This window comes from Malus domestica, chromosome 09, assembly GCF_042453785.1.
Source record: "Malus domestica chromosome 09, GDT2T_hap1".
NCBI lineage: Eukaryota > Viridiplantae > Streptophyta > Magnoliopsida > Rosales > Rosaceae > Malus > Malus domestica.
The window spans coordinates 4,092,616-4,114,614 of NC_091669.1; the positions used below are offsets into that span (position 1 = coordinate 4,092,616).

The following is a 21,999-nucleotide window of genomic DNA, read 5'->3' on the forward strand; positions in this document are numbered from 1 at the left end:
GGAGATGTGGTTGTTGTGGATTATCTCTTTTATTCTTGGTTCATGTCACTTGTAGCGAACGAGAAGAAAACTCGAAAAATCATCTAAAAATCGTGGCTTTACCTGTTTACCTTTTCTTTAAATCTACTTATGTGGTGAAACTTGCTCTAAATATACACTTAAATTGACGATTTGATTTAGGTCAATGAATAATCTTGAATTTATAGTGATGCAAAAGGAAAGACAAGGAAACCGATCCTTACAATTTTTTCCATACAGGGAAGAGGGGACTGGAAATGAAGGGTGTCCTCTAATTTGTGCATGAAGGGATGAAGGGATGAAGGGTGTCCTCTAATTTGTCGATGGAAGAAAGGATGGGGGGTGTCCTCTAATTTGTAAGATGTTCAAGGTTTTTTCTTTCTTTAGAGCTGCAGTTGCAGATTTTGAAGTACTCGGCTTTCTGTATTCCATTTTTGCCCGCGTAATAAGTCTCGGTAATCTGCATTCATTTTCTCTAACATGAACGTTGCGTTACGTTGTCTTTGCATCTTTTGTGAGAAAGTTAAGGTATAAAATAAGTGTTACTAGGCCATACAACTCAATAGGTAAACACTGCAAATGTAAGAACAAGCAGACAATGGTAAAGAGTGGAAGGTTACATCTTACAGAATGGTTTGCAGCCTCCCTCTCTCAGCAGCAGAGGGGATTGATCGAACACCCACCCGACATGGCGTTCTACTAATCGATCAAAACATAATGATTTGAATGGCGAAGACCTAATGTCCACCCGGATAGCCGCACAAATATTGTAGGACACAAAACAAAATCTCAGGTTACATCCCTTCATTTCAAAGTTTCACAGCCTTATTTCTCTTTAAGATGTCAGATTTCGACTCCATCTTCACCGGCAAAGGAGCTGAGAATAGCAAATACTCATTCTGAACTTGATCACGGCCTCTGGTTTCATAAATATCTTCTCTTCTCGGAGTCATTCTAGCTCTGGGGTTTCTTTCTCCATCACTGCTGGCCTGTGGTGATTCGCCATTCTCGGTGTGCGCCTCCTCGTCATCCTCCTCGGTCTCCTGAGAAATGCCCTTAACTTCTTCAACCTCACTGCAACGGTTCTCAACAAGCTCTCCATGATCATCACTAGAATCACTCCCATCCCAACCCAAGACTGGTTCATCGGAGTTGCTAAAGACCCGATACACATTCCCATTCTCTGCAAAGCTCACATTTTTCTTGACCTTAGGTTGAAGCCCATGCCCTTTCACCAACACCCCATTTTTAAATCGAAGTCTAAGGTTTTCTTCATCTTCATCACTGTCATGCTGAAATCCTTCAAGCTCCACATCTTCCTCATCATTCTCAGCAATTCTAGCAAACCCGCGAATCTTCTCGATCCTATCCCTCAAATTCTCAATCTTCTCCCTCTGATCCCATCCCATATCGCGACCGCACTTGGCGGGTAAAACCCGTGGTTTGTTAACATTTTGACCAAACCTCACATTCTTCACCCCTTTCACATTCTTCACTGCTTTCAGTGAAAGCCCATGCCTTTTCATAACAACCCCATCAATGAACTCCAAAAACCTCACCAAATCTCTGCTAATCGACCTCTTCCCATCCCTAACAATCGGATCGCCGCCCTGGAAACAAAATGCACAACCAAAAACCTCAAAGAAAATAACAAAAAAGGCAGTAACTTTATAAAAAATTAGTAAAATTGCAATTACCCATGAAAATTATTTACCTGAATCGAGTCGAGCTTGAGAAGTAAATTGATGGATTTCTGAGAAATGGCGTGAAAATCCAAGTGGGTTTCACTGGAAATCGAGGATTTGAGAGAGGTGAAAGCAGACTTGATGAATGAGAGGTCTTTGAGCTGCCTGAGGGTTCGGGATCTGCGAACGAGGAACGCACGGAAGTGGGTTTGAATCACTCGGGCGGCGGAGTCTCTGAGAGAGCGGGAGTACGGAGAGTGAGAGCAGTGCGAGGCAGAGGAGGAGTGGTGGTGGAGGGAAGATTCGAGGGCTTCAATGCGGGAAAGGAGGGAGGAGATAAGTTGGTCTTGTGGGGGTTGTTGGCGGAAACGGTGTTTTGGGTGGTGGGCATTGTGGGTGTGGTGAGGGTTTTTGGGGCGGAGATTGTGGTGGGGAGAGTAGGGATCTGGTGGGGTGGATTGGAGAAACTGAGAAGCGAGGGCTTGGAGAAGTGGGTCTGTGGCTGGTGGCGGTGGTGGTTGTGGCGGGTAGGGGTTGTGGGTTTGGGTGCAGCAGCAGGTGTTGTAGGAGCTGGTGCAGCAAATGGCGGTGGTGGGGGGTGGAGGTTGGTGGTGGTGAGCGTGGTGGAGGTGGTGGTGGGAGGCCATTTGTGGGAGCCTAAAAGGGCTGACGTGATAAGTTTAGCTACTCATTTACCTATTGCTTAGCATGTGACATTATTTATTGACAAAAAAAAAAGCATGTGACATACTGACATTGTTACACCTTTTGATCAGAAAGTGATGTGAGTATGACGTGGCATGGGCCCAGGCTGATGTTTTCTTTTGTTGGTCTTTGTATGGTCAATGGTTTTGGATTCCATATGGTTAAATGGCCCTATATGTCTCTTATATTGGGGCCCTATGAATTGGTATGGTTTTTTTTTTGGTCAATTATGAATTGGTATGGTTGGGACACAAGTAAGTGCATTGGGTCAATCAAAGGTCCAAAAATTCCAAATTGAATTTGGTTTGAGAAATTTTTTTATTTTTTGTTTTGATACAATGATGCACGGTGGGAATAAATTAGTATCGAACTCGTGATTTTAAAATTTTAACCTAAAATTACTCACTTACAGTAAAAAAGAGGAATATCATTAGATCGTAATAAAACACTAAGGAATACAAAATTCATTTCGCAATTCAGAATTGTGATTTTATTACAAATAGTCGTTGAAATGGATCTAACTTCTCATTTTAATTTCTTAATTTCTTAATTTCAAAATCAATCAAGGTCATCTCTGAAGTTTGTCGCAAATCAATTTAGTCATTCATGTACGATTTCGTTAATCATTCTGTTAATGTGCTGAAATGACACACATTTAAAGTCTATAAGTCTAATAATAAGATGTCACGCTGATTATAAAAAGATTATAGGGACCCAAAAGTATATGGTCAGCAGTTTTGGTTACTAGCTTTCTCCAAAATTCGGACCAACGGTTGTCATCGTTCATGACAAAAAATCTGAACCGACGGTTGTCATCGCTCATGACAAAAAATCTGAACCAACGGTTGTCATCGCTCATGACCCATGGGCACCTCGTAACACCTCTTCAGTTCATCCAATGATATGCTTACAAGTATGCGGTGCAAATAAAACGAGCCAGAGCTATTAACCCGCGCAATCACACTCCTAATAAAATATTAAAACTGTCAATTTATCCTAGGGATCCTAAGGATCAAAGCACACAGACTGTTGATAAAAAATCGTACGGTCCCAATTAAATATTTTTTATATTTTTAAAAGTAAAACAGTCTTATTTTGCATGAAAAATATAAAAAATAAAAAAATTGTGGCCTAATAATTTTTTATCAACTGTCCGTGTGTGTTAATCCCTATGATCCAATTCCCCAAAATAATTCTTCGTATTTACTATTTTATTTATGAAAAATAAATACAAAAGATAATGGTAGGGATCCAGTGCAAGCGCGACTACAGAAACCATGCAAGTATTGCACTCAGCTGGATCCCAAACAGTCAAAAAGTTGACTCATCGTAATCAACAAATAAAGGCATGCCGTGTGGATGTGGTAAGCATTCAAAATTGCTGTTTAAAGTAGAGTATTACTCAAATCTCAACTTTTTTTTTGTTGCTTTTCACATTTTTTTTTAAAGAACTTTTACGAAAAAATTTCGATACTGTTTATTTTAACGAAAAATCATATTTTTATACTAAAAAGTCAATTCTTGTACTATTTACTTGACCATTTATTTTGTTTTTATCGTTAAAACTCAAAATTTTCAAACATTTTTCATTAGTTTTTTTTTTTAATTGTGTCGGTAACACCGTCCTGTATACAAAGTGTCATGATATAAATCATTGATTTTTTTTAAAAAAATATCCAACTACTTGCATTATCACTTCATATATCGAGTCGTGTTACTGACACACTAAATCGCTTCTTTTCACAATCAACATTTCTAAATTACTTTAAATTAATTTTTAATAAGAAGATTCAAATTCGGATGAAAGGAAATAAACTTACCTTTATGACTATACTTAATTGTTGAAATTAATCACATATGGTTCACATGATCATGCGTTACTAGATTCAGATATTGTATAATAAAATCGCATGCGTAAATACTTCATTCTTTGCATGAATGAATGGACATCGTAACTTAGCTAAGAAGTAAAATTTACACGAAATATGATCACATATATTTTAGTCTAATAATGTATTATCATGTATAAATTTTTCAAAAAAGAAACATTTCACATAAGATAAAACCAGATCTACCAAATATCAATTATTATATGTGCATTTTAGTTAATCCAATGACATGCTTACAAGTACACGGTGCTAATATAACGAACCAGAGCTATCAACCCGCGCAATCATCACCTAACAGAATATTGAAACTGTCAATTTATTTAAAATAATAATTTATCCTGAAAAATAGCTCCAAAATAATTCTTCATATTTACTATTTTATTTATGAAAAATAAATACAAAATAAACGGTAGAGATCAAGTGCAAGCGCGACTACAGAAACCATGCAAATATTGCACTCAGCTGGATCCCAAACAGTCAAAGAGTTGACTCATCGAAATCAACAAATAAAGACATGCTGTGTGGATGTGGTAAGCAAATCAAAATTGGTGTTCAAAGTAGAGTATTACTCAAATCTAAACTTTTCTTGTTCCCTTTCACAGAATATTTTTTTAGGAAACTTTAACTAAAAGTTTCCGGTACTGTTTAATTTAACGAAAAATCACATTTTTTACACAAAAAAGTCAATTCTGGTACTATTCACTTTACCCTTTATTTTGTTCTAATCGTTAAAACTCAAAGTTTTCAAACCTTTTTCATTAGTTTTTTTATTGTGCGACAATACGGTCTGGTACAATGTCATAATATAAGTCATTTGAATTTTTTTTCCTTCAAATATCTAACTATTTGCATTTTAATAAGAAGATTCAAATTTGGATAGAGGAAAGAAACTTAGCTTTATGACTATACTTAATTGTTGAAATTAATCATGTATGGTATACATTTTTTCCCATGATCGTGCTTTATTAGATCCAGATATTGTACAATAAGATCGCATGTGTAAATATTTAATTCTTTGAGCGAAAGAGTGAGCATCATAACAAGCATCATAACTTAGCTAAGAGGTAAAATTTACACGAAATATAATCACAAAAGTTTTAGTATAATAATGTATTGTCACGTATAAATTCTTCCAGAGAGAAACATTTCACAGAAGATGAAACCACATCTACCAAATCTCAATTATTATATGAATCAAGAAGTGGAAAGTGCATTTTAATAACGGATATGGCTTATCCCCTCCCAGTTCTCATATACTTTCATCTCCTTCTATTTATGCGGTCACGGTTAGCCACGTCAATATTTTAACTATTATTTTTTGTCTTATTATCTTTATAAAAAATCAATATAAAATATGAATGTGGCTTAACCACACAAAATAAAAGAGAATGAGAATGTATAACAACTATGAGCCGGGTCCTTTGATAACAGAAACAAAGTGGGGCCCATGATAATTTGGAAATGGACTTTTATGTGAGAGAGAGAGTGAGTGAAGTCTTGTGAAAAGAGATAAGAAGGAAGATACTCATAAGCTCGGTAGTATCCGCATCGCATTGGCAAACAAACGAACGAGTCTCAGTGACTCAGAAAAACACAGAGACTGAGTGTCTTCTTCTTGTTCTGAGAGAGAGAGAGAGAGAGCATATTACAGCAATGGCAGCTTCCCAATTCTCTGCAACTCGCAGCGGAGCAGAGACAGCGTGGCATTGCAAATCGCAATCCAAACTGATCGATTTCGGTTCCAGGAAGAACAAATCCAAGCTTTTGTTCACAAGGACATTGAATCGGACTCGGCCGTTTTCGTTCTCGGTAAAGAGCGTTCTGGACAAGCCTCACGAGCTCAAGAATCCGATCATCGAACAAGGTCATCCTCCTTATCTTCTCTGTCCTTTGATATATATATAAATTTTTTTTATTTTTAAAACCCATGCTTTCATGCTTTGATTGTTCATCACTCTCATTTTACCTCGTTAGTTTCAGAAAAGGATTGGGAACCACCATCTGGTTGTGATTAATTTACAGGAAAAATGTATTAAAAATCGATTCTTTGTTAGTCTGATGGTCATAATTTGCTATCCGTTTTTCCAATCAAACCCAACTTTTGAGGAGTTTCTGGAAGTGGGGTTTGTTGATTAGATGGCTAAGAGCTTGAAATCATCTGGTTAAGCTGGATTTTTGCTATCTTGAATCGATAGATGGCACGAATTAGCTGATGGGTTCGGATCCTCTTTTTTTATGCTGACATGGTAAATATGTGGTTGGTTGTTGGAAGGGTTTCGGATCATGCTTATCAAATTCTCAATTTTGATATATATATATATGTAATTACACACACACACACACACACACACACACACACATATATATATATATATATATATATATTTGAGAGATTGCGCCTTTTTTTGTATGTTCTAATGTAATGACTCGAGATATTGTGTTGTACTCAATTTAGCACTTTGCATTTTTTTACTTAGATGCTGCAAGCGAATTCAGCTCATTCGTACCTGATGCTGCCTCCATCGCTTCGAGCATCAAATACCACGCAGAATTCACCCCGTTGTTTTCTCCGGAGAAGTTTGAGCTTCCAAAGGCCTTCTTTGCAACTGCACAAAGTGTTCGTGATGCGCTTATTGTTAACTGGAATGCAACAAATAATCATTATGAAAAATTGAACGCAAAGCAGGCATATTATTTGTCAATGGAATTTCTACAGGTTCGTTATGAACTCCCTGAATTCGTTCCCCACAAGTGTGGATGTACACTTCTGTCGCTTATAGCTTGCAATATGCTTCATGTCACAGTGTTCTGTTTTTGTAGGGTAGAGCGCTGTTAAATGCCATTGGTAATTTAGAGCTTGATGGTGCATATGCGGAAGCTTTAAGCAAGCTTGGACACAAATTAGAAAATGTTGCTAACCAGGTGAGGGTCCAGTCTTTACCTTTTCATCAAAATTTAGTTATGAACATTCATAATTTTAATATTGCATTATAAGCAACTGGTCACTTCTATAAATTTTGCTTAACGTGTGTGTGTTTGTCTTTCTCGGCATGTTTTGTGTCTGTGTGCTTGTACAACTAGCTTATATAGATGATTTGATTATAGGAGCCAGATGCTGCACTTGGAAACGGAGGTCTTGGTCGGCTTGCCTCTTGCTTCTTGGACTCTTTGGCAACGTTAAATTATCCAGCATGGGGTTATGGGCTTCGGTACAAGTATGGCTTATTTAAACAGCTGATTACTAAAGATGGTCAAGAAGAAGTTGCTGAGGATTGGCTTGAGGTATGCATGCTTTATGTGTTCATCTTTCGTTTCAACCACATCATTGTCTGTAAACGTTTTTGGTGAAATCTTTATGCCTTATTATTTGTTGAATCTTGCAGATGGGAAATCCCTGGGAGATTGTGAGAAATGATGTCTCCTATCCTGTCAAATTTTATGGCAAGATTGTTACTGGTTCGGATGGAAAACAGCATTGGATTGGAGGAGAAGACATAGATGCTGTTGCTTATGATGTTCCAATACCTGGATACAAAACTAAAACCACAATCAACTTGCGGCTTTGGTCAACGAAAGCTTCATCACAGAACTTTGATTTATATGCTTTTAATTCTGGAGAGCACACGAAAGCATCTGAAGCTTTAGCAAATGCTGAAAAGGTTGTTTATTGTACTCCTTTCCTTTCTGTTTTCTTTCTTTTCCAATTTCCAATTTGATCAGAAAATACAGACTTCGGGTTTTCTGTTGTCTTATTTTTCCTTTATTAGTTATTTGGTGTGAAGGGGGGCACTTGCTGCATTCTTTTAAAGAACTTATATTTAATATATATGTGTTCCAGCGGAAATCTCTACTTATCAGGCATATTCTTATTGACCAGTTATCGTCTGCTTTCGGGTTTCTTTTGTTATGTTGCTATTTTAACCACATATGGTTCAATAGGTAAAATAGCTGTTTGTTTAATGATTAACAGATTTGCTACGTACTTTATCCTGGGGATGAATCAATGGAGGGCAAGACACTTCGTTTGAAGCAACAATATACTTTATGTTCTGCTTCTCTCCAAGATATTGTTGCACGTTTTGAGAGAAGATCTGGAGCAAATGTCAAATGGGAAGAGTTCCCCGAGAAGGTGGCAGTGCAGATGAATGATACTCATCCAACTCTCTGCATTCCTGAACTGATGAGAATTTTGATTGATTTGAAGGGTTTGGACTGGAAGGAGGCCTGGAGTATTACTCAAAGGTAACACCTTTTGTGATTTGTGGGAATACTTGTTAGTTCATTCTTAACCGTAGCAACTTCTTTTCCCTTACATCCTGTCACATGTGTTCTAGGACGGTTGCATATACAAACCATACTGTTCTACCTGAGGCCTTGGAGAAATGGAGTCTGGAACTTATGGAGAAGCTGCTTCCTCGACATGTTCAGATCATACAGATGATAGATGAGGAGGTAATGCTGGATTATGTACAAAAGTTAAACAGTTCATACCTTTGGAGTTTATAAAATTTACTGATTCCTTGCATTTGCATATTCTGCAGCTCATTCAGACCATAATTTCGGAATATGGCACAGCAGATTATGATTTATTAGAGAAGAAACTTAAGGAGATGAGAATATTAGAAAATGTTGACTTGCCTGCCAAATTTTCAGATTTAATTGTTAAACCCGAAAAGAGTTCCACTGCTGTCCCGAGTGAAGAAATTGAAAAGTCAGAAGAGGAAGATGAATCTGCTGATGCCGAAAAGAGTTCCACTGCTGTCCAGAGTGAAGAAATTGAAGAGTCAGAAGAGGAAGATGAATCTGCTGATGCCGAAAAGAGTTCCACTGCTGTCCTGAGTGAAGAAATTGAAGAGTCAGAAGAGGAAGGTGAATCTGCTGATGAAGAAAAAGTACCTGTGAAGAAACGCGAAGAGGAAAAAAAGAAAAAGGTTGTGGTGGAACCACCACCGAAGTTAGTACGTATGGCGAATCTCTGTGTTGTGGGTGGTCACGCAGTAAATGGCGTTGCTGAAATACACAGTGAAATAGTGAAAGATGAAGTATTTAATTCATTTTATAAGGTAAGCCTTGACAGTTTTAGTAAAGACGAGGTTCTTTCAATGTTGAAAAATTGCTCTTATTATTGATCTCTAACCTGCAATTTTGGCAGTTGTGGCCTGATAAATTTCAAAACAAAACAAATGGGGTGACACCAAGAAGATGGATCCGCTTCTGTAATCCAGATTTAAGTAACATTATAACAAAGTGGATTGGCACGGAAGACTGGGTCTTAAATACTGAAAAACTGGCCGAATTACGAAAGGTAAAACTCACAAGACTGAACGACTTAGAGATTATGTTGACTTTTATATGATTTTTGGAGTATCGTTGTTATGGCCATATACTTATCTCAGTTATTTGGTTTTGTGATAGTTTGCAGACAATCAGGATCTCCAAACCCAATGGAGGGAAGCAAAAAGGAACAACAAGTTGAAAGTTGTGTCCTTGATCAAAGAAAGAACGGGTTATTCTGTCAACCCTGATGCAATGTTTGATATACAGGTAATTTCTATGCATTCAAATCTCCTTCAAATGTATATTAAATAGATAAATGCCCGCAAAGCCAACTTTGCGCATCGTTGGTCTATTCACTGCACAAAATTTCCTTGTGTTTCTCATCATGCCTCGATCAAAGTTCTCTTCTTATTGGAATGTTTCTGTTCAGGTGAAGCGCATTCATGAATACAAGCGACAACTGATGAATATTATGGGAATTGTTTACCGCTACAAGAAAATGAAAGAAATGAGTGCTTCAGGAAGGAAATCAAAGTTTGTTCCACGTGTTTGTATGTTTGGAGGAAAAGCATTTTCTACGTATGTGCAAGCCAAGAGAATTGTGAAATTTATCGCAGATGTAGGGGCAACCATTAATCATGATCCTAGTATCGGTGATCTACTGAAGGTATGGAGATCTTTGATGTTAATAGGGTTCTTGCACTGATAACTTGATAAAACAAGCGATTTTGCAGTTTTATTGACTTACAGTTAATATAAGTTGGCTCTGTAAAAGAACCAACACATGCAATATCTTTATGTGTGTGTATTTTAGATTGGCTGTAAATTCATCTGAATTACTGACTCACTAATTTATAAAATTGAGTGTTATATTAGGTTGTCTTCGTCCCCGATTACAATGTCAGTGTTGCTGAACAGTTAATTCCTGCAAGTGAGCTCTCACAGCACATCAGGTAATTCAGTCTTATCCGTCATGATTCACTTTTTCGCTGGCCACATGATTTTTCTGTCTGTGAGTGGTAAATGGAGAAACATAAGCAGGAATTGGTTTTAAACTTTTTCCGCTGCTTAGGTTTTTAGCAATAATTGATATTTTAGTAAGAAAAGAATGGGTTTGGCTTGGTTTGCGAGAATAATCAAGGGTCAAATTCAAGCAGATTAGCATATTCGTGAATGGTCAAACCAACCCTTATGTTAGTAACTTGTAGAGTAGAGAGTTCAGAGCATTGTGTATTAAACTAAAAATCTAGGTGAGCCTTCCTTGTGTTGGATAATATATCATGGGATCTATGTTTTATGGAACCCGTACAAGGCGCTACAATATACTGATGTATACACTCACAAACCAACCCTTATGTTATCTTGGCCTCTTGTTAATTGTTATTTATTTGTAGTACCGCTGGTATGGAAGCCAGTGGAACCAGCAACATGAAGTTTGCAATGAATGGCTGCATCCTCATTGGGACTCTAGACGGTGCCAATGTTGAGATAAGAGAAGAGGTTGGGGAAGACAACTTTTTCCTCTTTGGTGCTAAAGCTCATGAGATTGCTGGGCTGAGAAAGGAACGAGCTGAGGGAAAGGTTAGTCTCGATAACCAAATTATTGCTTTTGTGCCCGTGCTTTCAAGTTCTTCGAAAGACTGATCCATTGAAAATGCTTCAAAGAACAGAAAATATTTCTTCTGTAATGAAATTTTGATGCCTCTCTTGAATCCTTTATGCAGTTTGTTCCGGACCCACGTTTTGAAGAAGTCAAGGAATTTGTCAAAAGCGGTGTTTTTGGGTCGTACAATTATGACGAACTGATTGGATCCCTGGAAGGAAATGAAGGATTTGGCCAGGCAGATTATTTCCTTGTGGGCAAGGACTTCCCCAGTTACATAGAATGTCAAGAGAAGGTCGATGAAGCATATCGAGACCAAAAGGTTAGTTCTCCATGCATGCAAGCCCTTGTTTGCTGCTACATGCTACACATTTCTCCTCGATATTGATACATCGCTGGCATACATTCCCTCTGCTTAATTTCATCGTACTTTACATTCCCGAGCAATATTTTGAGTTAATCGCAGCTAATGATTTTACCTGATGTTTGTTGGGAGCAGAGATGGACAAGAATGTCGATCCTGAACACAGCAGGCTCGTACAAGTTTAGCAGCGACAGGACCATTCACGAATATGCTAAGGACATATGGAACATCAACCCCGTCGAGCTGCATTAGAAGTTTTCTTCTTGGAACCAAACATGGTCTTACCACGTCGTTGTGATGACCCCCAGGCTTTTATTGTTCCCCTCCCTCTCTCTTTCTCATGTGAATAAAATGCTCGGAATAAAAGGGCAGCGTTTGGTTGCTACACTAGTACAGTAAGTGCTTGGAAAAAAGTGGTTATTTGAAATAAGCGCCACCATCTCGTATGTATAGTGGATATTCCGAACAAAGGCAGCGAGGGACCATCTATATGTATCGTTTGGTTCAGTAAAAGTTTAGAGCTTGTTTGGTATCTTATTTGAAATTTTTTATTATTTTTCAAAACATTTCTTGAAAACAATTTTCTTTAAGACTCAAAAACTTGTTTAGTGTGCGATTTAAAAATTTTATATCTTACAATTTAAATTGGACAAAGAAATCCACAACGAGGGGGTCGAGGGAGAAAGAGAAGAGAGAAGTAAAGAAAGTAAGATGTGATTGGAGGAAAGAGAAAGAATAGAGATGATCGGAGAAGATACAGAGGAAGATGAGTGACAGAAAGAACCGAGAGAATGAAGAGTGAATTGGAGGAGAGACGGAGAAAGTAAAAAATAAAACAAAAAAGAAAAGGCAGAGAGAGAGAAGAAAAGAGAGAGAGAGAAAAGAAATGAGTGTTCAAGTTTAAAAACTCTAAAAACTTATTTTTTGTGTTGTTAGAGAATAAACTATAGTTTTGAGTTAGTCTTAAGTTTAGTTTTTAAAAATAGTCATACCAAACAAGTTTTTAAGGCCCAAAACTTGAAAATTGTTTTTGAGTTTAAAAAGTTGGATTCAAGTAGAATACCAAACAGACCTTTAGTTTTTTTTATGTATTTTTTCTTATCTCAAATAGCCAAATTAATGAGTGTGATCACATTCCACCCCATTTACTTGCAGCGTATCTTCATTGTGAAACTTTCATGATCGGAACAGTTCAGTCTCTTAATTTCGATCATCTTTATGAAAAATCATTGGATATCGTTAGTCATCTAAATGTGTGAAATAAATCAATTGTTCATTGTGAATATGCTACTTTGTATTTACACTGTTGATTTATTTGATACATTTAGATAACTAAACAATACCCAATTCGAATGATTTATTGTAAAGATGATTTTCAAGCGAAAATTTAAAGACTGAATAGTTTCGATTATAAAAATTCATACGGTAAAAATACATTATTTGTAAGTAGAAAAAAAGATGTCAGCTCTCTAAGATTATGGGCAAGTATAGAGAACCACACTCTCACATCTTAAAATGTCTTTTTTTAGTGGGCATTACAAGCACATGGCCAGAAAAGCACAGAAATCGATTGAAGTAGTGATCCCATCTACGCTCACATGATGTTTAATTTTGTTCTGCACATATATATATATATATATATATATGGCACAAATTATTTTGCATATTCAATAACTGTGTGTGCATCACTGCAAAAAAAACATGTTACCCTTATTAAAGCAAATTTTAGCTCCCGTTACAATACGAAGACGTCATGAGTCACTTGTAGATGTTCGTATTTAATACGTGTTCATATCCTAAAAAACCGTACCCGTAAAATTTACTGCAAGCCAAACTTACAAGTCAAAGATTGGAGTTCTTAAAGCCTTGAATCTAGGATGTAAACGGATATTTGAGTTTGAAATGCACTTTAAAGTTGTGCGGTTGGAGTGTTTTCTTTTGGGTCAAGGCAAAGGCATCTTTTCATACTTGCAAAAGAAGATTGATACATAGAGGGAAAGAAGTAAACAATATGTATGTCATGGTTTGTCATGTATTCGGTATGACTGTCTGACTACAGTAATTCATACCTAGTGAGACTATAAAATCGGGTAGAACCAAAATATAAGGGGTTCCCATATTTTTTTAGAAGTACTTTACAAATGACATGGACGGGCATCTTAAACAAGTTTTAAGAAGGTCCCCAGATGAGGTGTTCTGTTCAAACTTTATGGACTTAAAGCAAAAGAATGGAAAAAAGAAGGGGAAAAAAGTAACATTTCTGAGGACCGAAATGTATCGCTGAGATTCAAGTCCTGGGCTGCTACCTTAGTCAAAAGCAGTAAACAGAAGCTTTAACACTAGAAACTCCCAAAGCTGCTTTTGATGGAATCACTTCTCAGTTGGGCATCAGACCCATCAACAGCTCTTGCTTATGTTCATTTCCAAGCCACCAGGACTTGAATTCAACATCACCATTTTCGACTGGACGGCTAAGATCAAATGCATCGCAGATGTTGGAAATCTGCTGCTTCAGCACTCTGGACTCTTGTGCACCTCTCTCGGGGTCTTTGCCGAAATGAACTCTCTTGTGGCCACCCAAAGCTTGGCCCGTTGCAAACACCTTCAAGCAGATGGAGCACTTGTGACCCTTATTCTCAATTACTCTTTCCGTCTCCCCTTCTGCTGCTGAATTATCACTGCATTCAAGCTTGGCAATCGGAATTCTATCTTCATGATCCTCAATTTTTACGGCAGAACTATTGCTGGTCGATTTGTGAACTCTTTGGTGAGCTCCAAGTGCCTGATACGTCCCGAAAACCTTGTTGCAAATCCTGCACTTGTGCTCTCTTTTCTTCTGGGAATCAGCAAAGACTTCAGATTCAGTAGCATATAACATGGGTTTATTGTTCAAACCTGACTTCATTGATCCGAATGCAGCTACATCCGATTCTACTTCCTCGATAATATCCACCTTCATTTCCACTTCAGTATCACACAGCCCAAATGCAGTTTCCCCATCCAGTCTAGGCCTCTTATAACCTGCACCCCTGGAGAACCTGTCTTCCATTTCGACCTTCTTTTCCTCATCACTCAGAAACCAAGGACCGTTTTCGCTAAATTCAAATACTTTCTTCTCATCAGAGACATTCTTACAATCAGAAATGCAATCAACCAATTTCACAGTATCATCACAAACATCACAACCAGAAACACCACCCTTATTTTCCATGATCCAATTCTTTTGACTTGGTGATTGAACTTCCAATGACAACGAATTGTTATCCGAAGACTCGGTCACCGAACTAATTCGACCCAAATTGCTTCCACTACCAGATATGATCATCAAACAAATAGCCCCCTCTACTACTTCTTCCCCGAATTCAGTAACATACTTAGATTCATTCACACTAAAACTAGAAAAAGAACAGCTTGAATTAGTATTCTTGTACCTCAATCTTTTCGATCTTTTCCTCCGAATCAGCCCGATTGTCTCACTGCTGCACTGACAGGAATCCACAGGAAGCTTCTTGCTTGAAGAAACAGTCTCCAATCCATCAGTTCCCCTCATCCTTTCCGAGTGGCATCTGCTATGAGTAGCTAAAGCTCTCAACGATTCAAATCCTTTACAGCAAACTTCGCAAGACCGCGTCTCCTTCCTCTCCCTCCCCGAGTGATGCCTCATGTGCCCGAACATCGCCCTCATCGAATCAAACCCTTTGCCACAAACCCTGCACCTGCAGACGGTCTCATCCCCTGCAGAAGCTTTAAACTTCGAGTCCCCTGAAAACTTCCAGGACTTTTTCGGGTTCCTTCGTAATCCATAACCAGCGTGATCATCGTCTTCAACCTCAAAATCCACCCTGCACATTTCGATCATTTTCTCTGTTTTAGCAGATTTTCTTGCTCCATGGCACCTCATGTGACCTCCCAAGACCCTGCCGCTCACAAAGCTTTTTTTGCAGAGCTTGCACACATGTTCCATCATCTTAACCAGAAAAGCAAACGAACCCAGATCCCAAAACCGAGACGGAATCCAATTTTCCGAGAAAGTTTGAATCTTTCCACCGCATTCGAGGAAAAATTGCTGAAGGAGCTCAAGAAACAGAGGATGCTGAAAACCCAGATCAGAGACGAAGCTTTCTTGCTTTTTTCACAAGTGACTGGAGAAGAAGCACTTTTGGGTTTTGTAGAATCTGTGGGCAAGAACAAGATATGGGTCCCTAATCAAAACCTCTCCGTCTCTCTTGGGGAAGAAACGATTCAGATTTCAGAGTTTTGGTTTGAGCAGAAGGGTCTCTCTCCTCTCTCTCTCTCTCTCTCTCTCTCTCGCGTGGTGCTTGAAGACATGTAATTGTAAATGTGGAAGCCAAAAAGCAAAGCAATATCTCTGTACCTGCAGCACTGACTGAGTGAGAGGACTGCTTCGCCAGTAGCGGGCAAGATTAGACACAACGAAAACGAATTAAATGTTTAATGTTGGGATCTTTCTAGCACTAATCTCTCTCTCTCTCTCTCTCTCTCTCTCTCTCTCTCTCTCTCTCTCTCTCTAGATTTTCTCTCTCTAAATGTTTGTTGTTGGGAGCTTATGCCTCATTTGGAAGGAGAGAAAAAGAAACCAAATCCTTGCATGAAAGCAAAGCTATAGTCCCAGACTCCGACTTTTGTCCCACCTGCTCGTCTATATCAAGCTACCAACTTTGCTATTGCTACCACCATGCTAGCTCGCATTTTGGCATTTTTGTAATTAATATATGACATTGTGTGTTTATGTCAACTTGCCGGATCACGGCCCAGGTCGGATGGATAACGTTGTTCAAAAGGGTGGACTCAAATTCGAAAAGTTAGATGGATATGAATTTTCTAATTTATTAAGGAAAATTACTTTTTCCTTAAATATTATAATATTGATAAACGCTTTTCTACTAGATCTATTTATAAATAGAAATGATTTACGTACTTTTCTATCTCATATTCGACATCAAGCAAGCTTTAAGATTGAACAAATAAGGTAAAAGTCAAAAGATAAAAATAAGAAAACACACATAAATAAAATGGCAATGCGAAAGTCATACCGATAAAAAAAATTGTACTGTACTATCACTTGACAAAAAGTGGGTGACCAAATGCTGAGGCAGAAGTGATGTAAATACCCAAAAGGACCCTAATTTATGGCGTTGCTTGGGGTGCAAGGCTGAAGAATTGGATGATCCTACCTTCATGTGGTCTGTGTACATTTTCTTTCCAAGGACATAGCAACCAACGGATTGGAAATGTAAGTGCCTATTTAGCATTTACCACTTTGTTCTCATAAGTAACCCTACACAAGGGACAAGTCTGGGATAGGGATCCTCTCCGGATCCCTTCTACTAAGTTCACCCATCCGGATCATTGAAATTTGATCAAACAACTAAAGTTATTATAACTTTTAAAGGAAATCCTGTTTATAAACGTTGAATCAAATTTCAATAGTCCGGATATGTGAACTTAATGAAAGGAATCCGCAGAAGATCCCTTTCCCAAATCCCAAGGTCCGAACCTCACTGTCCCCAACTGTCGAATGCACGGTTAATTTGACAGGGGTAACATGGTAAAAAAACACTCGAAGGCACAGTAAATTTGAAAGGGTAGGTAGTTGGATGGTCAATGTTTTTTTTTGTTTGAACTTTGATGGAAGTACATTAGCATGCATAAAGTTAATAATTTAGTCATGTCAAAAGAATTTTGACATTTGACCAAACTCTTGACCCTTAATTCTACAAAGTAAGGGATTCCCTGGACATGGTAGAATTTTTCCTTGCTCAAGTTGGACGATCTTAAGCCTTTGACACTACTTTTCAAACCCATGATCTGTTTTTTCGTCGGAAAAGCATTCTCGCATACTTCTTTTGAGATACGCTAAAGAAGCTATCTCAAAAGTGTGTTTCTTCGCGGATTATTTGTCAACTTATATTTTTAGCATAATATTTTATAATGTTGACATGAAAATTGACGTTAAACAGTGAAGTAACAGAGAATCCATAAAAAAAAAAGTATATTAAAAAGCTTTCTATAGAAGTTTGAATAGGTATTTAAATTCATGTAAAAATTCATTTCCAAAGGATTGAGAGAAATAGTATCAAATAAGAGTGACAACACTGGGAAAACGAAGACAAAAAATAAAACGAATTAACCTCACTACCAAAAACAAAAAGATGCAGTGTGAATTCTTGGTAACGAACTTTTGATTCAATTTCTTCGATGAAAACGATCCCTTTTGTGTTACTGTTCGCACGGGACTCATCCTCAGAAGGAAAAACAGGATTTTGGTCTCACGGAAGAACATGGGTAATGAAATTCTACCCTATTCACTTAAGGAAGGAGTTTCCCGGCCACGGTAATCCCTTTGACTAGCAGACGGAGGACATCAATCGTGTACTAGAAACCCACATCTGTATCTGTAGCTGCCTTCTTCCAAGAACTGAAAAACCGAAGGAAAACTACTTTCATCTTTGAAGAGTTAATAATCGATCACCAACTTGAAGCTCCTCCTTCAGGGTTCTCAAAATCATGAACAAAAGGCTTTAGGAGTTTGTACAGCCCAAAGCTGGCTTGAATCGAACAACAGTGCGAGGAGCTATTAGTTGTACTGTAGTTCACCTCCGACCTTTGCCATCTCAACATCTAATTGTGCTGATGCAGGCCAGTCAAGATGCTTCGCATACTTAAATATACGAGTTGTCATTCTACACTGCAATTCTTGAATCTTTCACCTCCGTAAGTGGAGCATATAACTCAACTGTCTTGCTGATACTCATATGATGTGCAAGAATCATCCTGAATATCATAGTTCTCTTTGTTACTGCTAGGAGTTTTATCCAAAAGCCGAGTTTCAGTAGCACCACCACTATCACCAGGGGGATTCTCAACATGAGCTCCTGAGCCATCATCTATATCACCTGCATCCTCGTCCTTAATTCCATCACAACCAACCACATCGGCACCATCATTACAACCATCTACGTCATCAGCATCCTCAATGTGCTCATTGAAACAGCCTAAATGTTCTACCTGGTTATAGGCAGGAGCATCTAGATTTACAGGAGATTCCACCAAAGCGTCCTTGTCATCATTGAGCACTCCAAGTTCGCTCTTTTGCCACTCATCATCGTCGCTATCAATGTTTAGAGGGTCAAACCTATTCTGCTCAGCACGCTTATGGAGCATGAAAACATTGAAATAATAGCTGACAAGGTCTTTGTGCGGTCGCAAAGGAAAAGCCACTGAGAGGTGGTGCCAGAAGTTCTTACCCAATGATGCAGGGTTAGAGAAGATGGCATCGTGGAAGGCACGCTCTTCCTCTTTAGTCCATTTCTCTGCAACCTCCTCTCCCATTTCATAAAAGCCCAACTCTTCAAATAGGTGATGTCCAAGGTCTTCCCTTAATTTCTCTCTTGCTTCCATAACATGCAGTCTCACGCATCTAACAGAACCTGCATCAGCACACTTACAGTTGTTTCTAGCTCTCACATCTTCACATAAATGGTTTTCAAATGTATCCAGCTCAGGCATAGAAATGATAAAGGTACCCATCAGCTTCTCCTGATTGACACCAAGGCCTTGGCCAGAAACATATGAAAGTTCGTGCCGAGGATCCAATTTCTCCAGATGATTTGAAGAGTGTGAACCCTCGTGGCCCCATTCTGGAACATAAGCTTGATGCTGAGGTCCGATAGAAACTAGCCTTTGAGGAGGACAATCAACAGGAGATGAGCAGATCATATCAGAATGAAGAAAAGCCCTCAAATGGTTTGCAGGTGAAAAAAATTCTGGGAATAATGATAGATGCCCTGCTGCCTCAGGTCTTACATGAGCTTCAAACATATTGTTGTTGGCCCACCAAAATCGGAAGGAGCTTCCAGAAGCACCAGTTTCAAGTTCTTTGTAGGTCTCATTTGAGGATTCAGTTCCCAAGTCACTTGCAGACCTTCCTTCGTCTGGACATTTACTAAAACTCCCGTCACCTTCACCATCTTCATATTGTAATTACATCAGCTATAAGATCAAACTCAATATCTACAGATTACACTAAGCTAATAAAAACCATGCATTAGTCCTCGTAAACAATATACTAACTCACACCAGATTACACTAACTTACAACAGAATAACAAACACTGATGCCATTATTTCCATTCAAAGGTCAGGTTGTGTTAATAGTCCAGATTAAACTCTAAATTGCAATTCCAGATCCACGGCGCATGTTATGCATTTACATCTTCTAAGTTTTCCGCCAATCATTATACGCACAACTTGAAAATAAAATTATTATTGACCAATTGACCATGCAACTATTTGGTACCTGAAATTTGAATTTTCTGGGGACTGCTACTCAAAGGAAAAGTATCCACAATTGGAGCAGGCTCATTAGCATGTTCCAATCGTCTAGGGAGCTTACAAGCAACCTCATAAGAATCCTCAACATCAAAAGGTCGTTTGTTTATCATTTTGTCCTGCAAAGTAAAGCCACATTTGAAATGCAGCATTGAATATGCAATACAGCATTTATATACCTAAAACCCCCACAAAAAGCAGAAAGCCGCAAACAAACATCTCAGAAACGAGAAGAAAATAACAATTCTACATGAAACAAACCCTTTTGAATGACTTGACTTAATCAACGCTAACTACAAATGAAAACAGATTACATACTACGTAAGAATGAACATAACATTGTTCGTCCTTTCACAGCAAATACAGAATTTGAAACAGCAACCGCATCAGGTAAGGCAAACAATCGGCATAATGAACTGAATCCACTACGTCAGCAAAAATGAATCACATGATTCCAACGACTATTTAGTCGCTTAGTTTTCAATTCTTTCGTTTTTCCTTTCGACAAGTGATAGAGACACATATTCCTTAAAAAATAACATACCATGTAACATGCTAACTTCAAAACATCTACCTTGCATCATCTTTTGCAAAAACCCAGGTTTTGAATATTGTTTTATACCAATTTCCATATTGCAACACACGCAGGGGCACTAAAAGCAAACAATTATTGTCCAACAGTCAAACAATTATCTAAAAAGCATATTAATTTATAAAAAATAAAAAAAAAGAGAAAAAAAATATCTAATTTAAAAATTTATTAAAAAAAAGATTAGTACTACTGGGCTTTAGCTGAAGAAGCTGATCCTTACCTGAAAATATTGACGTCCCGGCAACTGACAAAAGCACCCAAAAATCAGCTTCTCAAAAGTCAAACCGCAAAAATTATTGTACTTTTAATTTTAAAAACTACTTTACGAGCAATTGAAGAAACATGCAGTAAGCTGTTTATCCCCAATTTATACAGATGAAAATAATATAAAATTGGAAACTTCAAGAACCAAAATAATTTCTCAAATTTTCAGATAATTCCGGAAGTTTTTGATCTTTCGGACCACAAAACCCTATCGGGTGAACAATTTTTCGCAGGTCAAGAAAAAACCCTTTTCGGATCGAAAAAGTTTCCGGATTTTTCAAAACCCTAACCCTAGAATCGGATTGGAGGCACGGCGAGGTAAGAAATTGGGATCAACAGGTAGAGAAAAGATTGAATTGAACGAATAAAATCTCGAATTGACGATCGGAGATAGAAATTTGATCAAATCTGAATCGGAATGATAGAGATTGGGGATCGGGTAAAATTTTGGCGCCGGCGGGTTTTATAGCCATTTGTGGTTTTTTTGGGGTCCGAAGAATAGAAACTTTCTTGTTGATAAAATTACTGAAAGAGGTAAGGATCCTCGTTAAAATTACGACGAATGCCACTGTGATTCTGGTTTGTATGGATGAGCACGAAAAAGATTCTGTCAGGTAATCATCAGTGTAAGAATTTTGACAGCTACTAGCATTTCGCCACGTCCCAGTCCAAAGAACGGTTTGCAACGACGCGTCGTTTGTTTAGGAAGTGATCAAACGGTGTGGCGTGTTCACACCTTTTTTAATTGAAATCAATCCTTAAATTAGAGGTAGGCATGGTCCGAGTTGAATCGGTTTTACTCTTACATCATGACCAAACTAACAAGTAACAACAATATAACGCCTTGGCTCGGATTGGATACCACAAAAAAATTTAAAAAAAAATTAAACTAGACCAAATCAATGTTTAGTTGTACTTTTCAGACGATTTGGCTTATAGACGGTCATTTTTTTGTTATTGAGTGTCAAGCTCACCAACATTGCACATTAAACGTAATCATTGTTTTCTCCCAATCAATACAAATACTTATAGGCACTTCCAAACGAACTCTTATATTTACTCAATTTTATTCTAAAATAACATATATATATATATATATATATATATATATACACACACACGTACACAAAGAAGACTTACCTGTAATTAAATGTTGTGAAGCTCAGATTGTAAGAATTTTGTCAAATTTGCAGTCCCTTCTTCAGCCACCAGTGCTTTCCAAGGCGTTGGTAGGAAGTGCTTCAAGTCAAT

At 38.0% G+C, this 21,999-nt stretch overlaps 4 protein-coding genes across 5 annotated transcripts; 1 reads left to right on the plus strand and 3 right to left on the minus strand.

Annotated features, from left to right (window-relative positions):
- Positions 1-550: 550 nt before the first annotated feature.
- On the minus strand, positions 551-2,440 carry LOC103442399 (BAG family molecular chaperone regulator 8, chloroplastic). Its single transcript, XM_008381184.4, has 2 exons — positions 1,733-2,440; positions 551-1,628 (listed from the first exon to the last, which is right to left on the minus strand). The coding sequence occupies exons 1-2, from the start codon at positions 2,348-2,350 to the stop codon at positions 828-830; spliced, it is 1,419 nt and encodes a 472-aa protein (XP_008379406.2). The 5' UTR covers positions 2,351-2,440; the 3' UTR covers positions 551-827.
- A 3,279-nt stretch (positions 2,441-5,719) lies between these two features.
- LOC103442398 (alpha-1,4 glucan phosphorylase L isozyme, chloroplastic/amyloplastic) lies at positions 5,720-12,078 on the plus strand. The gene is made up of 15 exons (XM_008381182.4): positions 5,720-6,161; positions 6,775-7,013; positions 7,118-7,219; positions 7,403-7,579; positions 7,681-7,956; positions 8,268-8,539; positions 8,632-8,749; positions 8,839-9,360; positions 9,450-9,602; positions 9,713-9,841; positions 10,005-10,241; positions 10,451-10,527; positions 10,969-11,155; positions 11,299-11,499; positions 11,677-12,078. The coding sequence occupies exons 1-15, from the start codon at positions 5,951-5,953 to the stop codon at positions 11,791-11,793; spliced, it is 3,018 nt and encodes a 1,005-aa protein (XP_008379404.3). The 5' UTR covers positions 5,720-5,950; the 3' UTR covers positions 11,794-12,078.
- A 1,554-nt stretch (positions 12,079-13,632) lies between these two features.
- LOC103442830 (uncharacterized) lies at positions 13,633-16,021 on the minus strand. The gene has a single exon (XM_008381628.4). The coding sequence runs from the start codon at positions 15,506-15,508 to the stop codon at positions 13,919-13,921; it is 1,590 nt and encodes a 529-aa protein (XP_008379850.3). The 5' UTR covers positions 15,509-16,021; the 3' UTR covers positions 13,633-13,918.
- Positions 16,022-17,576: 1,555 nt separating this feature from the next.
- On the minus strand, positions 17,577-21,259 carry LOC103442397 (uncharacterized). 2 transcript variants are annotated; one of them, XM_029107848.2, is made up of 3 exons: positions 20,705-21,259; positions 19,861-20,011; positions 17,577-19,532 (listed from the first exon to the last, which is right to left on the minus strand). In XM_029107848.2, exons 2-3 carry the CDS (start codon positions 20,003-20,005, stop codon positions 18,295-18,297), a joined length of 1,383 nt encoding a protein of 460 aa, XP_028963681.1. In that variant the 5' UTR covers positions 20,006-20,011; positions 20,705-21,259; the 3' UTR covers positions 17,577-18,294. The 2 variants fall into 2 exon arrangements, with proteins under 2 accessions (XP_028963681.1, XP_028963680.1); XM_029107847.2 differs by lacking the exon at positions 20,705-21,259 and having other exon boundaries at positions 19,861-20,181.
- Positions 21,260-21,999: the final 740 nt, after the last annotated feature.

Coding starts and splice junctions, on each gene's coding strand:
- LOC103442830 (XM_008381628.4), bottom strand. CDS start 15,508: ATGATGGAACATGTGTGCAAGCTCTGCAAAAAAAGCTTTGTGAGCGGC.
- LOC103442398 (XM_008381182.4), top strand. CDS start 5,951: ATGGCAGCTTCCCAATTCTCTGCAACTCGCAGCGGAGCAGAGACAGCG. Junction 7,957..8,267: donor CTTTAGCAAATGCTGAAAAG/GTTGTTTATTGT, acceptor AATGATTAACAG/ATTTGCTACGTACTTTATCC. Junction 10,242..10,450: donor GTATCGGTGATCTACTGAAG/GTATGGAGATCT, acceptor GTGTTATATTAG/GTTGTCTTCGTCCCCGATTA.
- LOC103442397 (XM_029107847.2), bottom strand. CDS start 20,044: ATGCTGCATTTCAAATGTGGCTTTACTTTGCAGGACAAAATGATAAAC. Junction 19,533..19,860: donor CCAGAAAATTCAAATTTCAG/GTACCAAATAGT, acceptor TACAATATGAAG/ATGGTGAAGGTGACGGGAGT.
- LOC103442399 (XM_008381184.4), bottom strand. CDS start 2,350: ATGGCCTCCCACCACCACCTCCACCACGCTCACCACCACCAACCTCCA. Junction 1,629..1,732: donor TCAAGCTCGACTCGATTCAG/GTAAATAATTTT, acceptor TTTTGTTTCCAG/GGCGGCGATCCGATTGTTAG.